Below are 17,364 nucleotides of genomic sequence, written 5' to 3' on the forward strand. Positions count from 1 at the left end.
TCGTAACAAATAACTATATATCATTAAATACATCTGTAATTTCATCTTGCTATTAATTGTGGCAAATAACCAAGCAAACTTTTTATGTTAATCGTCCTAGATCTCTGCTTGTATTCATGTGAAATCAGAAATCTATTTTTATAATTATAAAGGAGGATAATTTAGTAAAAATGATGATTAGCATGACACTTTCAGATAATTGTCATTTTTCGTCTGAACATAGATCTAATACTTTAGGCACAGATATATAAACAAATTTAGCTCCATGCTTTATGCAATCACATTTTCGTTGATACCAAAAAGTAAAAATGAATTAAACTTGCAAAAGACGGTCAATTTCATTTTTGCATAATTAGTAGTCCTGACGATTTCACTGGCTTTGAAAATATTATCTGTAATGATTACATTTTGTTTCTTGCAATCTAATAATTTATACCAATAACTGTTTATTCAGCCAATTTCTTGCGTCAACTTGTAATTTGTAATCTCCAAAATAATATACACACTTTATAGTGCGTTAGCCTGCATCTTTATATTTTATGCACGTTTTTTACGTATTTCTTCGTAACACGGACTTAAATGTCAATTAAAATCCTTGTTAGTAATAACTTAAATACGACCATGTCCCATTCCTTACAAATTATATTAGTACTAACGCATGATTGTTATTTACTCTAAGTTAGAAAGTTATTTGTTAAATCAATTAAATTCTATGGAAGATAAGAGGAAATTTATGTCTTGTTCAACTCTTGAAAGACTCCGAACAGTCCTTGATTTTCGTTAAGTTTACCTGACTTCTTTTTATATATTAGTCATAATATACAGTACTTTTATTCTATAAATTTAGTGCAAATCGGGGATGAAGACACACATAATTATAGCAATACTAATCCCAGATCTAAATGAAATCCGCGATGACAACAATATCAAAGCATATCATTCGGAAATACATTAACGGAGGAAACGAAAAACTGCAGATATATCGATGTCTCAAAAGAATAAAATGGACTGACCTACAGGGTAACAATCATCAATTAAATTTGTCTGTTTAATTTAGAAAAGATTTATAATCAATACATATCGAAACAATATGAATTTCAATGAACTTTTTCTTAAATATTTACTGATCGCGAAAACATATATCAAAACAATGACACCACTGACACTGTCCAGTTTCTTTTTGACATATTTACAGTGCTTTTTTAAAAATGTAACACTTAAACAAGGACATTAAAAGACCTTAAAGATGTTGTGGAAAAGCCGTTCACAATTCTAGAATGCCAATTTCACTATCAGCACAAAAATGTATTTGATCAGTTGGTTGATACATTACAAAGTTCTAGCCGTACGTGAGTCATGTACAGCTTGCTTTGACACACTAAAATGTCTAGCCGTATGGCACTTTTCAATATTATATGAAAGTCAAAAATGCATATATGTTATTATATGTCTTTAAGCGAGGATTTTAACCAAGAAACCACTATTGTGTCCGTTTGTTTACTTTATAGAGAATAGATGAATTGCCATGTTGGCTACAGTAAAGAATGTACGAATATTGATCTTTATCATCTCAAGAAGGCAAGAAAAAAGAGCGTTAAGTTGCAATTGATTAACAATTTAAATCGTTTACATAATTATTATAATAATCTTTTTTTTATTTCAATAAGTTTAATTCTCAACACCTTTAAAATGAAAAGTACCGAAAATATTTATTGTCGGAATCTAATAATTGCATCAATTATACTGACAGTAAAAGTTTGTCCACCACTAAGAAAGTTTTGTATGTTCTGTGAAACACATTTTTAATTTAGGCAAATGATTTTGATTTTATGTTCGATATTTATCTATTTAAAAATAAAATTATACATCATTTAGTGCTCGCCACTTTTTTAAGCCAATTACCCATGAGGATTTTTCAAATTTTCAGGTTTCAAATCTTAATAGAACAGATTTTATATAAACTGGATGTTTTATATTATAAAACGCAAGTTGGCGGAGCTAAGTTTCGAAGAGCACTAAAGTGCAATATACGCATGTGCAGAGATCTTAAAGTTTACTGCTCCTACTAATCAATATTTATGCATCATGTTTTTTCCGTACACGCACATGTATATCGTCACTACGGCATAGAATTAAAAAAAGAGGTTCATTGAAATGAAAACAGGCAAAATAACAGTAAAAATGTTTTATTACTTACGGTAAAAATGTTTTATTACTTACGGAACCAGTATCATTTTATAATTTCCAAATAAAAAGTTCACCTTATTCCAACAATTTTTGTCACTTTAATCCAACACAATGTATTTATGTATCCATAGTTATAAATTTGTTTCGACCATAGTTTATTCATATAAGATCTATTTCTTATTTTTTATGCTCCCCGAAAAATTTCGGGGGAGCATATAGTCGTCGGGTTGTCCGTCCGTCCGTACGTACGAACATACGTACGTACGTAGGTACGTTCATCGTGTCCGGCCCATAACTTTGTTATTTGAAGTCGGATTTTAAAACTATTTCATAGAAATGATCACCATATTGAGGCGACGTGTCGTGCGCAACATTTGGGTCGCTACCTTGAAGGTCAAGGTCACAGCCTGACCTTGCAGCAAAATCGTGTCCGGTCCATAACTTCATTATTTGAAGTTGGATTTTAAAAATATTTCACAGAAATGATCACCATATTAAGACGATGTGTCGCGCGCAACATTTGGGTCGCTACCTTGAAGGTCAAGGTCACAGCATGACCTTGCAGCAAAATCGTGTCCGGCCCATAACTTTGTTATTTGAAGTCGGATTTTAAAAACATTTCACAGAAATGATCACCATATCGACACGATGTGTCGCACGCAACATCTGGGTTGCTTCCTTAAAGGTCAAGGTCACAGCATGACCTTGCAGCAAAATTATGTCCGGTCCATAACTTCATTATTTGAAGTTGGATTTTAAAACTTCTTCACAGAAATAATCACCATATTGAGACGATGTCTCGCGCGCAACATTTGGGTCGCTACCTTGAAGGTCAAGGTCACAGCATGACCGTGCAGCAAAATCGTGTCTGGCCCATTACTTTATTATTTGAAGTCGGATTATAAAACTTTTTCACAGAAATGATCACCATATTGAGACGACGTGGCACGCGCAACATTTGGGTCCCTACCTTGAAGGTCAAGGTCATAGCATGACCTTGCAGCAAAATTGTGTCCAGTCCATAACTTTGTTATTTGATGTCGGATTTTAAAAATATTTCATAGAAATGATGACCATATTGAGATGATGTGTCGCGCGCAACATCTGGGTCGCTTCCTTGAAGGTCAAGGTCACTGCATGATCTTGCAGCAAAATCTTGTACGGCACATAACTTCATTATTTGAAGTCGGATTTTACAACTGTTTGTGTTGTGCACAATATTTGGGTTGTTTTTACACTTTGAACTTTGTCTGTGCACAACAAGAGGTATACCTTCCTGTGTCCAAAACCTATTCGGGGAGCATCACCCGGTTCAACCGGCTCTTGTTCTTTATTTTATAATATTGTACGGTTTTCCTTTTAATAATTGTTGGGTCATATTTCTGAGCACACTGTCTAATAACAATTTAATGCACAGAAGAGTTAAAACTATTCTCTAATTAAGAACGAAATAACGGTCTGAGGCTTAGGTTTCTTGTCTATTACCAACTGCTGGCTAGGAATTTGCATTAGTTGCGTAAATGTCAAAGAATTGTTCTCAAATTCGAAATCTTCATTGAAGAATTGAAGCAGTTCTTGGTTGAGGAGATCGAAATCATTATGTGCCTCCATATTGTCTGATTTACCTAGACAGAATGTGGGAATTAGCTATGCAAAACACTTGACCCGAAAATGTGTACCCCTACCGACTTCCAAATATGGTTATACACATTTAGGCTATTGTGTGACATCTCGCAGTGTGTAGGGCGGAAAAAAAATTGGGCGGAGCACTAAGCCGGTTAGAGTGCATATTGGATATTCTTCGTAAATAAGAAAGCTACAGTCGCCTCGCAAGCTCCGCTCCAGCTTTTCTTATTTACGAAGAACACCCAATATGCACTCTAACCTATACATTATTAAGGCACTACACCAGGGTTTTAGTGAGAATTCATTTATTTTTGAAATTAATGAAAACCAGCTTTTTTTTCAATGTGCTGAATTAACAAATAAATGGTTTAATAATTCATCTTTCATTCAAATAAAACAACAAATCATAAGCATGAAAAACAATGATTTTATAAAATAATTTTGAAAAGTGCCATATGGCTAGACAATATAGTGTGTCCTGGCTAGCCGTACATGACTCGCGTACAACTAGAACTTTTGGCTAGCCGTACAGGCCAGCATGGCTATTCACTTCCTTTACAAAAACAAAAAATTTAGAGACCACAGGCACTATTATAATATTATGTAAACCATTACCACCTTAACTGAGTGTGAACAGTTAAAAACTGCCTGTAATTTATCATATATCAATTGAATTACACAGGGTGTTCGTTAGACTGAAACTTAAGGGTCAATGATCCGCCATGGATCAAACCCAAATATTCAAGGGCCAGCATACTAGTTGAGTATCATTGATCTAAATTTAAACAGTTTATTTAGCAACCACATGTATAAAAAAGAATATATTGTATAAGGAAAAGTATCTAATTGCTATTTTTTTAAAACAAATTAAGTCTTATTCAACACAGTCAGACCTTTAAGGCTGAGCTTTGTGCTGTTTGTTAAGGCTCTTGAATTTTAGAATTGATAAGAATTCTAGCATTATTTTTGCTAAGTCCAAGTAATCTGGATTTTTGTTTTGATGTCTTTCAATTGCACTATTCTAAAAATTGTAAATTTGTGCTACCTCCATTTGCATAATAAGTGTTCTTTTTTGCTGTTACATGTACAAAATAATTTACATTGTCAATCAAAAACATTCAATTCTGGCCATTTAAATTGTTCTTACCAAATTTCCCTGAATGTTCTTTTGGTTGAGAATGTTAAGTGTCAGAATGTCTTGGGTCAAACAGGCTTTTAATTGAGCTGTAACAAATTGCTTGTCAACAGCACATAGACAACCTAGAATGTTAGAACTTGTGAAATAAACTCTATATGGACAACAATTCAAATATGCTGAGAATCTTGATCAATGAAAATTACCTATTCAGTTGCATAATATTTTGAAGAAAAACATTGTTTTCTGTTCTAACCAGCGGAAAGTAAGATTTTACAATATTTAAAGAAAGGCGTCGATAATTAACAAATAAGGTAGGCTAAAATTAGGGACCTGCAAAAAAAAAAATCTCGATCTTGTTAGATGCAAATTTTTCTATGCAGCAAGTAGCAAAATACAAAGTTATTAAATTACTTTGATAATCTTATATTGCAGATACTGTCAGATAATCAATATTGATAAAGGAGCATCTCTCCCAAAATGTCTACTACAGCTGCTATGGTACAGTTTGTGTCGGGACTGAAAAGTCGCAATGAGGAGACCAGGATTAGGACAGCCCATGAGCTGCACCATTTTGTCAGTACAGAACTTCGGGAAATGCCCGTTGATGAGCATACACATTTCATGGATCAGTTCAACCATCACATTTTTGAAATGGTCTCTAGTTCAGACCTAAGTGAAAGGAAAGGGGGAATTCTGGCCATAGGTAATGTACAACAAATAATTTATTAATTATAACAATGATTTTCATTAATACAGATTAAATATATACTTTTTTTAAAAAGAAATCTACCCAAAAGTTAATACCAAGACAAGTGGCAACATAATAAAACACAAGTTTTTGTCATTCGTTCTTTGCAAAAAAAATTGTATTGAGAGTATAAACTTTTTATGCCCCCATTAAGGGGGGGGGGGCATGTACTATAGATTTGCATATGTCCGTCTTCTCACTGTCTATCTCATAATTTGTAGACTAACCAAACAATAGAATATGCTGGCATCTGTGTCATATGGACACATTTTAAGTTTCAGGTTTAACTTGTACATTCCTTTTCTTACAAATATTATTTGACTCAGTATTAACACAAGCCATGCCTCCAATGATGCTGCATTGTACAAGCTTCATCTTGTATGATGGTGACATTGTATTGTTTTACAATTGACATTATTATTTCAGTGAGCTTGATTGGAGTAGACGTTGGAAATACAGCCACCAGGATAAGTCGCTTTGCCAACTATCTACATAACTTACTACCTTCTAATGATGTGGTTGTCATGGAAATGGCGGCTAAAGCAATGGGTATACTGGCATTGTCCTCGGGTACCTATGCTGCGGAATATGTTGAGTTTGAGGTAAAGCGAGCACTAGAATGGCTGACTGGTGACAGAAATGAAGGGAAAAGACTTGCAGCTGTAAGTTGGTTTAAACATTTCTTAATTTGTAATAGAAGATTTTATTTGATTTTAAGCCTTTTAAAAGTGTTTTGAAACTGAAAAGATTGAGTTTGTTTGCAGTAGATAGATTAAGGGGCGTTCTTAGCTGGGTGGTCAAGGTTGTTGGCTTCAAACTACTTGCCTCTCATTGCTGTAGGTTTGAGCTGTGCATGCATCATCAAATTCTACATGTGAGAAAGCTATCCAGCAAGCTTATGGAACATTGGTGGTTCTACTCAAGTGCCCATTTGTGCCTGAAATAACATGTAGTGGGGCACCTATGGTCTTCCTCCACCAGAAAAGCTGGAAAGTCGCCATATGACCTATACTGTGTTGGTGCGATGTAAATCCCAACAAAAACAAAAAGAGATTAATCTTGTTTCATATGACAATACCATTCTTGTAAATAATATTATGTATAAACAGTAACAATAAAATCATTTGTTATCCAGAGGGCACTTGTTGGATTCTGTCTGTGACAATTGATTTTAAACATTGAGTCTAATAAGTATTTGTCTCTTACCACTGATTCAGAAATCCTGTTGGAATAGTTGTTTGTCACTTGTACAGAAATTGTTTTTTACTGGTAAATTATCAAGGAAGGCTGATTAAGTGGACCGACAGTTGAGTTATGACCTTAAATGTGTTGAAATCAGCATTAAAAACCAGATAAATAAACAGACAAGCATAGTATATTATTTAATTTTAGTGAGATTTCAACTTCTCCTCAACTCCTAGTTATGCCCCCACAATGTGGGAGCATAAAGCGTTGCACTTGTCCGTCCGTCAGTCTGTCAGTCCGTCCGTCCGTACGTCCCGAAAGCTTGTGAACGCAACTCCTGTTAAACCGGATGGCAGATTTTGCTTAAACTTACAGGGATGAACAACCTTAATGTGTAGATGGTAGTAAAAGAAGGAATTTTTGCTGCAACCAAATTTAACAGAATTATGGCCCTTTGTTGATTTTTTCACTAGCTACTATGTAGAAATTTTGTGAATGCAACTCCTCTTAAACCGGATGGCAGATTTTGCTTTAACTTACAGGGATGAACAACCTTAATGTGTAGATGGCAGTAAAGGAAGGAATTTTTGCTGCGACCAAATTTAACAGAATTATGGCCCTTTGTTGATTTTTTCACTATATACTATGTAGAAATTTTGTGAACGCAACTCCTCTTAAACCGGATGGCAGATTTTGCTTTAACTTACAGGGATGAACAACCTTAATGTGTAGATGGTAGTAAAGGAAGGAATTTTTGCTGCGACCAAATTTAACAGAATTATGGCCCTTTGTTGATTTTTTCACTATATACTATGTAGAAATTTTGTGAACGCAACTCCTCTTAAACCGGATGGCAGATTTTGCTTTAACTTACAGGGATGAACAACCTTAATGTGTAGATGGTAGTAAAGGAAGGAATTTTTGCTGCGACCAAATTTAACAGAATTATGGCCCTTTGTTGATTTTTTCATTATATACTATGTAGAAATTTTGTGAAGGCAACTCCTTAAACCGGATGGCAGATTTTGCTTAAAACTTCCAGGGATTAACAACCTTAATGTGTAGATGGTAGTAAAGGAAGGAATTTTTTGCTGCGAACAAATTTAACAGAATTATGGCCTTTGTTGATTTTAGTTTTCAACTTGTGGCACATGTAGTCCAAAAAATATTTGACCTAGAGTCATAAGATTGACAGAACAGTGGCGTGTGGGGGCATCAGTGTCCTATGGACACATTTCTAGTTTTTATTGTGATTTCAGGTGTTGTGTGTAAAGGAGTTAGCTGTTAACACGCCTACATTTTTCTTCCAACAAATACAACAGTTCTTAGATTGTATTTTCACAGCAGTCCGAGATCCAAAGGTAAGTTCATAAAGTATATGATTTTTTATGGATTAGTTTTGTAAATATCCACAAATATTTAAGAAATGTAACATGCGAAGCAAAGACGGCTGATTTTAGTGTAAAATTAACATCCTGCCTTATAAGAGGTCTGTCCTGTAATTGAGTAAATATGGTTCTTGTGTACTTCATCAGTGAAGTATGATGCATACCACTCACTGTACATCATTCATTTACTGATAGTGAACAAATATATCTGTTTATGTTCATATAAGTTGAACAATAGTAGTGTAATTGAACAAGTATTGTTTATTATAGCCAATGATTCGGGAAGGTGCAGTGGCTGCTTTGAGAGCGGCGTTAGCAGTAACATCTCAACGTGAAGGGAAGACTAGTCAGACAACGCAGTGGTACAAGGTAAGACGTGACTCGTACTTTAAAAATGAAAATCTCCGTCTGCTTATAGCCAGTTTTACATTGAATAGGTATTTTAAATGCAGTTATAGTTAGTTAAGGAAGATTGGTGGAAAAGAATATGTAAGCAATTCTTTGTTTTATCTGGCATATGAAATATGCATTGAAAACATGTTTTATTCGAGTATTTTAAGTTTTTTACTAGCATTGTAACTGACCGATTACACAACTTGTAAAATCTAGGGGTTACAAAGACCTGTGTTAGTGGTAAACAAACCATTTGTGAGGAAGCTATCTCATTAGCTTATAGAAAGTCACTGGTTCCGCCCATTAATTTGCATATGTCTGGATGAAATCAGAGGTGTCCTTTTGAACCTGAAATAATGCATGGAGGGGCACCTTAAATTTTTCCTCTACCAGTAAAAAGTCCCCAAATGACCTTGACAGTATTGGTACAACTTTAAACCAAACCAAAAAGAAAATGAGAATGAAATCATAGACAACTTCATTTCATAGTCTACCAGGATGAAAATCAGCATGTGCCTAAGTTAATACTGAAAAAAACTTTCCGATAACTAGTAAAGCTTGAAAGTCAAATGACTATAATACTCAAGGTCATAAAACACACATTATTTTATATTTACAGCAATGTTTTGATGAGGTGGACAAATGGTACGATGATGCCAATGGCCGTGAAAAGAAACTAACGAAGGATGATTGGGCCCATGGTTCCCTGTTGATTGTGAATGAACTACTGAGATGTAGTAATGTTGAAGGAGAGGTGTGCATAAATGTTATTATGATAGAAACATGCATGAAAACTTGTTTTCTGCTGAAACTGAAAATTATTAACCTATGACCAGATTCTATACTGTTGGTAGAAGTCCCTTAAATTGCAAATAGACTGTTCCAAATTCATAGCAGGGCAAAGTCATTACACAAATTCAGCAGGTTAAGGGTTAAGTAAACTACTGTAGCAACATGAAGTTGGTGTAATTAAGCAACAAACCTCCAGATGAAAACTTAAAAATTGTTCTTTTCCTTTTTAAATGAACAAACCTCCAGATGAAAACTTAAAAATTGTTCTTTTCCTTTTTAAATCAACAAACCTCCAGATGAAAACTTAAAAATTGTTCTTTTCCTTTTTAAATCAACAAACCTCCAGACGAAAACTTAAAAATTGTTCTTTTCCTTTTTAAATCAACAAACCTCCAGATGAAAACTTAAAAATTGTTCTTTTCCTTTTTAAATCAACAAACCTCCAGATGAAAACTTAGAAATTGTTCTTTTCCTTTTTAAATCAACAAACCTCCAGATGAAAACTTAAAAAAAGTTCTTTTCCTTTTTAAATCAACAAACCTCCAGATGAAAACTTAGAAATTGTTCTTTTCCTTTTTAAAAGCAACAAACCTCCAGAGGAAAATTTGAAAATTGTTCTTTCAATCACCCCTTTATACAAATGTTATATGACGTGGTCGAGGGGTTAGAGTCGATGACTTCTAATCCAGTTACCTCTCTGGCGTGGGTTCGATCCCTGGGAGATGCTTTGGTAGTTTAGCGCGGAGGAAGGTAGTCTAGTACTGGTGTAACTCTCCAGGAACGATGGTTAGGAAACTACCCGCCTATATGACTGAAATACTGTTGGAAAAGGCGTAAAATGAAACAAACGAACAAACAAACTTAATTAGCTATCATCAGACTAGACACGTGATCATTGACCCCTCTTGTTTTTAATATCTATGAATTTATTTTGGTTTCAGAGACTTAGAATGGAGATGGAAGAGATTACAGCACAACAATATTTGCATGAGAGAACACTTAAAGTAAGTCATTTTACTTTTATACATAAAGTCTAGTGCTAAATTAACTTTATGAATTTAGAATTTTGTTTCACACCTAGTTCATGTATAAAAAGATTTTTTATATAAATTCAATGAGAAAATTATTATTTAAGATTTTTAGGACTGTCATTGATGGAGTATTTTGTATTGATATATTGAGAGACAAAAATTGACTATATATCAACTTTGACAATAGATACAATGAAAAACATTTAAATATGTGCTATAAATGGGGATCATCGTGCTATGTAGGCTTGTATTGGACATTACAAGTACTACAAACTAACAGAAAGTTTTTTTTTTTCTGTTATTTTTGTCACTGGTATTTGAAAACTGAGTTTAAAGTTCACCTTTATCAGATAATAAATATCGATGCTATAACAATATTGCGATATTGCAATGACAGCCCTAAAGATTTTAAGATTAATGTTTCAAACAAATTTTCACAGCAACTTAAAGATAGATGTGTTCTTGTATTCAATCTTACAATGTAAAAACTATGTTGTCATATTTCAACTATTTTGGTGAAAATCTTGATAGTGTTTTTGTAACATTGCAGGAATATTCGAGGAATAAAGTGCATGGAAGCTTAATGGCCATGCAACACTTCCAACAAAAGTCATCTCCCCTTAATACCTTTGGTCTAGGTGGGCGGCAGATTATGAGAAAACCCACACTGTTTGAAAGCAGATATTGTAAGGAATTGATGGCTGAAAATTTTGATAAGGTTAGTATGTAGATAAACTAAACACAGATTCTTAAAAACCAGTGTCTCTGGTGACTGACATTAATATTTAGTTTTCCCTTTGCTAAAAATTCTGCTTTTTCATGAAGGAAATTGTAAACAATATTCATCATATACATTCAGATGAAATAATATTACAAATGTTTTTGAAAAAAATTTCACTTTGACTTGTCTAAAAGAGAACTATTGGAAAATGTTTTCAGAGAATACAATTTGTGTTTGACTACACATTCAGCAATTTAACCAGACTATAAGATGTGGGCTGATCAGTTTTATGATATTGAAACCCCTAATGAATAAAAATTGAACAGTCCAAATTTAAAATAAGGCAAGTCTATTATACAATGAAGGTGTGGTAAGGGTTCAGTGACCTGATTCGTATGGTACATTTGTGTATTTTGAGGGTTGACCACAAAACTGTTTTAAGTCCTTCTTTATTTCATGTAAGTTAATGCAGTTTTGCAGTCAACTCTTGATTTGTATTGAAACAATAGTTTTTCAGTTTGCAAATGATGGCTACTTGCATAATTGATATGTAATACTGTTATTTCTACAGGTTTGTGGCCTTGTTTTACGTCACAAGTCCAGTAGAAGTGTGTATGTACAGCAGACACTGCTTATTGTGTTTCCAAGATTGGCAGCGTTCAATCCAGAATTGTTCTGCAGACTGTGAGTCCTGATTTAATATCTATAATTTAACCTGTTCTTACATTTTCCCTTACAAACATATTTCAGCAAAAACTGCACACAACTTACATGTTTGATTTTTTAGATATTAGCTCCCTGGATTTAATGATAATGATTTAGATTATAATGATTTAGATTATACAGAATTCAGTTAAATTTATTTGTGTTTCAAGCTATAAATTACAGAAACACTTTCAGACACATTCCTGGAACTAACCAGTAGTAAGCAATGAATGCCAAGTTTCCCAGTCAAGGAAACAAAAGCTTGTCCCTGACTGGGCTTGAACCCACACAGCCAACAATCCCATATCACCAGTAATTATCCAGGCACACTTTTGGCTTCTTAATTTTAGCATTCTGAAATTTTGACATTTGAAAAATAATTCTTGTTTTAAAATTTTTTTAAATTCTTGTGTGAAGAAGAAAGCCAAATAAAATTCATTAAATAAAGTTGGTGGGGTAAATGTTGATTAAACAAGCATTTGATTTTAGCATAAGAGATAATTATGCATTATTTGAAATTAACAAAGCGCTTACAGCTAAAATCTAGAAAGGTACTCAAGCTAAAATTTTGCTCAAAATTTCTTTCAAGAAAAAAAAGCAAGTAAAAGTAAAGTAATTTTTTTTCATTGGGTAGATATTGGTATAGACAAATTTTGTACAACTAAATGCGAGTGGTTTATACTTTCACATTTATTACAGGTATTTAGAAGAAACCCTATATTTCCTGATTGCTGCACTAAAGTCTCAGAGAGAAAAAACGACAGCGTTCCAAGCAATCGGCCTTCTTGCAATATCCGTAAACCAAAACATTTCCAAGTACCTCTCTCGTATTATGGAAATTGTACGATTAGCTTTACCTTCAAAAGATACACAAACAAAGTAAGTTAACAGATTGTTGAATTAGTCATAATAACATTTGGAATATTTTCTTTTAAATCATGTATGTTGTACCTAAAAATAATTTAGTTTATACAGAATTTATTATAGTTTGATTGGATATGAAGTTTTTAACACACTCTTGAATCCATTTCTGAAACCAATTTGTACAGAGCAATGAGTGTAACATTTCTTGCTCAAATGAGCAATGGCTTGCTTCTTAGTGGGTTTGAACCCACTGGGCTAGCAATTCTTACATTACTAGTCTGACAAGTTAACCACTAAGCCATGGCACCACATAAAAAAAGCAAGATACAACAAATTTGAACTGTGAATTATCAGAGAAATCTGTCTTTCTTAGGTAGGAATTTATGTACATTTTTAAAACTCTTTCTAAGTATTTTTTGTGTTGCACAGATTACATAGTATTAATGGAGTAATTAAGTTTCATTAACCAATTAGCAAATCCATGTTTATTTTATAAGGAAATGATAAAATTTGACTTTAAATTCTTTAGAATTTGTTTTGTTTGAAGATTTCAATGTCAACAATATTTTAATGTGGCAGATTTTCGAATTTTGCCTATCATTGATGATTCAATTCCAGACAGCAACTGGGATAGAATCATCCATAAAATCTGCAAGAATTATCTTAAATATTATGAAGGAAATGAATGTAATACTTAGTTGAATCTCTGTTTCAGAAAACACAAGAACTTTGTTGTTGACCCATCTGTATTTACATGCATAAGCATGTTAGCAAAAGCCATAGGACCTGGCATGCGCAAGGATGTCCATGACCTTCTAGAGTCAATGTTGGCCACAGGTTTAAGCCCAGCTCTGACAGCGGCACTGAGGGACCTGGCCGCACAGATACCCCAATTGAAGAAAGAGATTCAGGATGGGTTGTTGAAAAATCTGTCTCTTGTATTAATGGGTAGACCATTGAAGCACCCTGGAGCTACTAGAAGTCCAGCTACACCATCCCCTGCTTCAGGTAGTGTATGATTTTTAATAGTTAAAGTTGGCTGAGTGGTTGTGGTCGCCTTTTTCAAACCACTTACCCGTCACCACTGTTGGTTCGAATCCTGCCAGAAACTTTGATTGTTTCATGTAAGAAAACTATTCAGCTAGCTTGATGAACGTCAAAGGCTCTACTCGGGGTACTTTCTAGTGCCGGATATAATATATTGAGGGAAACCTGATGTCTCCCTCCACCATTATAGATGGAAAGTTGCCATATGTCTTGTGACTTTAAAAACCCAATAACAAACTCATGATTTTTGAAGGTTACCTCATTAATTTGTCTCTTCTTGTACAGCCAGTTGAAATACATGTAAACTATCCAGTGTTTCTTTCATGTGTGGAGACACAATTGTGACCTGCCAAAAACTATCCAGTGTTTTTTTAATATGTGGAAAAATGATTCTGACCACAGAAGGGGTCAGATACATGTTCCTTTGATTGAGGGTTAAACATTTAAACTACTGGGCTATCTCTTCCTGTCTGAATGTATAGATTGTTACAATAATTACAACTTTTCTATGTTTTACAGGATCATCTGGTACTGTTGTAGAAGTTCAAGATGTCACCAGTATTACTCTGGCATTGAAAACACTCGGCAGCTTTGATTTTGAGGGTATGTTAGTATAGAAATCTTCCATGAGATATAACCTGACAAACAACTAATATTATAATACTGCAAGTTTGTAAAGTCGTTTTCCATTGGATAATTGTGACGTTAATATAGTTAGTATACACAGCTCCTGTCAATTTTTAAAGGAATCTCTCTTTTTTCTCTAAAAAAGGAAGTGTGCTGTATTATAAATTTGTTATAAAGATTCTTGACAGGTTATATGGCCAAATGTAAACAGAAAGATTCTTGACAGGTTATATGGACATATATAAAGGGTTGTTTTCAAATATTACCTACACCTAGTTTACAAACAACTGTTGATAAAGGGCCAAAAGTCTTTCAAACTAATAATGTACTGTGAAATGACAGTGTACAATTTCATTATGATTGTAAAGTTAACAAAACAGTTTCTCTTGTTTGTTACAGGTCATTCTTTAACACAGTTTGTACGACACTGTGCCGAGCATTACCTGGCAAGTGAGCATAAGGAGATAAGGTCAGAGGCTGTGAAGACGTGTGCGAGACTTCTCTCCCCTTTACTCAATGTAAGTATTCATCTGTATAGGACAATGTATCTGCAAAGTCTTAAATGTCTCTTTAACTTTCAACCCATAAATATAGGGTTTGAATGTTTAAAGGCTGAAATGTTCCCCTGCCTTTCTGGTGTAATTACCATGCTTCCTCACTCCTAGGTACCAAGATGGCGAAATGGTTTGCTCGCCTCATAGCTTTTCCAGGTATTTTGAATAATTTCAAGCTATTCAGCTTGACGATGAAAAGTCTTAAGGTTCTACTTAGATGATTGCTTATGACTGAAATAAAGGATGTAGGGGTACATGTTTACCTCCACCAGTACAGCAGGAAAGTCCCCATATGATGTCAATGTGACTTTTAAAATATAAAAGTTAAATAAAGTTAAAAAATATTGTGAAAAATTTCACTATTTTATACCCAGACTTCAAGCGTAGTTTTATATTTTCAGTTGTTGGCCAGTAATCAAGGTCAGATAAGCATGGCAGCCATGAATACTGTAGCAGAGGTACTGAATAAACTTCTAGTTGTTGGTATAACTGATGTTGGTAAGTTATCATACGTATTCATTGATTTAATGAAAGGTTTGCCAACGAATAAGGGTTGTTGACTTAATTACAGTAAAATGTCACAATTTTTTTAATTGTGGACCATTTTCACTCTATATTTTGATACTTTGGTTCTAAAATTTGCATGACTTTGAAAATTATTCAAAGAGGTCTGAAGCAAAAACTTTCTAATGGTGTAATAATGCTACAATTCTCAGTCAACTGTCATATAAAAGCTGGATTTTAGTTTCATTCATAACCAATAGTGATTATGTAATGAACATAATTCCAGAGAAACCTGGTTAAATTTCTCCATGACAATAAATGATTGGCATTGAGTGTAACAGTCATATGGCACAGAAGTTGGTAATTACTAGTCAGTTATCCAGGAAAGCTGGATAAGTAGGCCAACCACAAAGATATTCCAAAAATATGTTTATGGTGTTAAGACAAAACAAAAAAATCCTGTGAATTGTAAATTAAGTAAAATTTCTCACTTTTATTGAAAATTACTATGTCAAGGTATTTTATTGCCACCAACAGATCATGATATATAGAGGATATTGAATGAGTGTAGTTTAATACTAAATTTATTGAACGAGTTTAATAAAATCATATTATGCGAGCCTCTGGCGAGCATAATATTGTTTTATTCAACGAGTTCAATAAATTTAGTATTAAATCTACACGAATATTATATTCTATTTATCACATATATAAAATAAGAACAGTAAACTGTTATTTAAAATGAGTAATTGTTCAATGACGCGCCTATAGTCTAACGCTTACATCAGCGTGCGTCAACGATATGTTTATATATAGCGCAAGTGACGTCACGTCAAAGTGTTATTACAATAGTGTAATATTGTTTTTATTAAATGGCTTTATTACACTCCTGCGCCGCGGTTTATGTGATAAAAGATTATACGTCTCATGTATTGAAAGTTATTATATGAAGATATTTTATCACAATCTACAGATCCTGATATAAGACTATGTGTGCTTGGTTCCCTGGATGAGAGATTTGATGACCATTTAGCTCAAGCCGAGAACCTGTCTGCACTATTTGTTGCCCTTAACGACGAGGTGTTTGAGATCAGAGAGATTGCCATCTGTATGATTGGACGCTTGAGCAGCAAAAATCCAGCTTACGTGATGCCGTCATTGAGAAAAACACTCATTCAGGTAAAAAAAACAACTTTCTGTCATTTGACACTATTGTCTCACTAACTGCCTCTTGTTTGTTATTTTTAATTTTAGAACATTAATATTGAATTTTTTTTTTTTTTAAATTTAAGTCGTACAAATATTCATGAAGGATTTTTTAATTCAATCAGATAGAAATTTCTTCCTCATTTTTAATCATGATAAATACTAAATAAGTAAAACAGCCTAAAAATTCAGAGATAAAATTTTAATCTTTTTAACACGAGCAGTGTGAGCAGTAAAGAGCTTGGTCTGACTGCACAAACATGGAAGCAAGTCTGGCTCAATACTGGTGGCAAAGGCTAGTTACTTTTGTTTTGTTTGACCCGTATTTGTTGTAAATAAATATATATATTTTTTTGGAAATTTTAGATTTTAACAGAGTTGGAGCACAGTGGTGTTGGCAGGAATAAAGAGCAAGCAGCTCGGATGTTAGGCCATCTTGTAGCTAATGCTGCAAGGCTTGTCAGACCTTATATGGATCCTATCCTAAAGGTAAAATTCTAAGTTGGAAAAAGTATTGAAAATTACAGATATTTGATGCGGTGAAGTTGCAGTTGGTGCGGTGAATAGTTGCCTCTTGTGTTTCTATCTCATGTATTAAAATATAAAGTGTAGTATTTTTCAGGGGGAGAGGGTGGGGATGGCATATAG

At 33.8% G+C, this 17,364-nt stretch overlaps 1 protein-coding gene across 1 annotated transcript in view; it reads left to right on the forward strand.

Moving 5' to 3' along the window:
- Positions 1 to 918: 918 nt before the first annotated feature.
- The window catches only part of LOC132749557 (serine/threonine-protein kinase mTOR-like), a 49,539-nt gene continuing 33,093 nt past the window's right edge, over positions 919 to 17,364 (forward strand). The window contains exons 1-16 of the mRNA XM_060739366.1: positions 919 to 1,020; positions 5,384 to 5,654; positions 6,126 to 6,361; positions 8,144 to 8,245; positions 8,543 to 8,641; positions 9,285 to 9,419; positions 10,399 to 10,461; positions 11,039 to 11,206; positions 11,781 to 11,893; positions 12,614 to 12,793; positions 13,494 to 13,786; positions 14,345 to 14,428; positions 14,852 to 14,970; positions 15,408 to 15,504; positions 16,484 to 16,689; positions 17,083 to 17,205. Coding sequence (XP_060595349.1) covers positions 5,429 to 5,654; positions 6,126 to 6,361; positions 8,144 to 8,245; positions 8,543 to 8,641; positions 9,285 to 9,419; positions 10,399 to 10,461; positions 11,039 to 11,206; positions 11,781 to 11,893; positions 12,614 to 12,793; positions 13,494 to 13,786; positions 14,345 to 14,428; positions 14,852 to 14,970; positions 15,408 to 15,504; positions 16,484 to 16,689; positions 17,083 to 17,205 — 2,244 coding nt within the window. The 5' untranslated portion in view covers positions 919 to 1,020; positions 5,384 to 5,428. The remainder of the gene's footprint in view (positions 1,021 to 5,383; positions 5,655 to 6,125; positions 6,362 to 8,143; positions 8,246 to 8,542; positions 8,642 to 9,284; positions 9,420 to 10,398; positions 10,462 to 11,038; positions 11,207 to 11,780; positions 11,894 to 12,613; positions 12,794 to 13,493; positions 13,787 to 14,344; positions 14,429 to 14,851; positions 14,971 to 15,407; positions 15,505 to 16,483; positions 16,690 to 17,082; positions 17,206 to 17,364) is intronic.

The sequence above is a fragment of the Ruditapes philippinarum genome, unplaced genomic scaffold (genome assembly GCF_026571515.1).
Source record: "Ruditapes philippinarum isolate M1 unplaced genomic scaffold, ASM2657151v2 ctg345_1_1_1_1, whole genome shotgun sequence".
Taxonomy (NCBI): domain Eukaryota; kingdom Metazoa; phylum Mollusca; class Bivalvia; order Venerida; family Veneridae; genus Ruditapes; species Ruditapes philippinarum.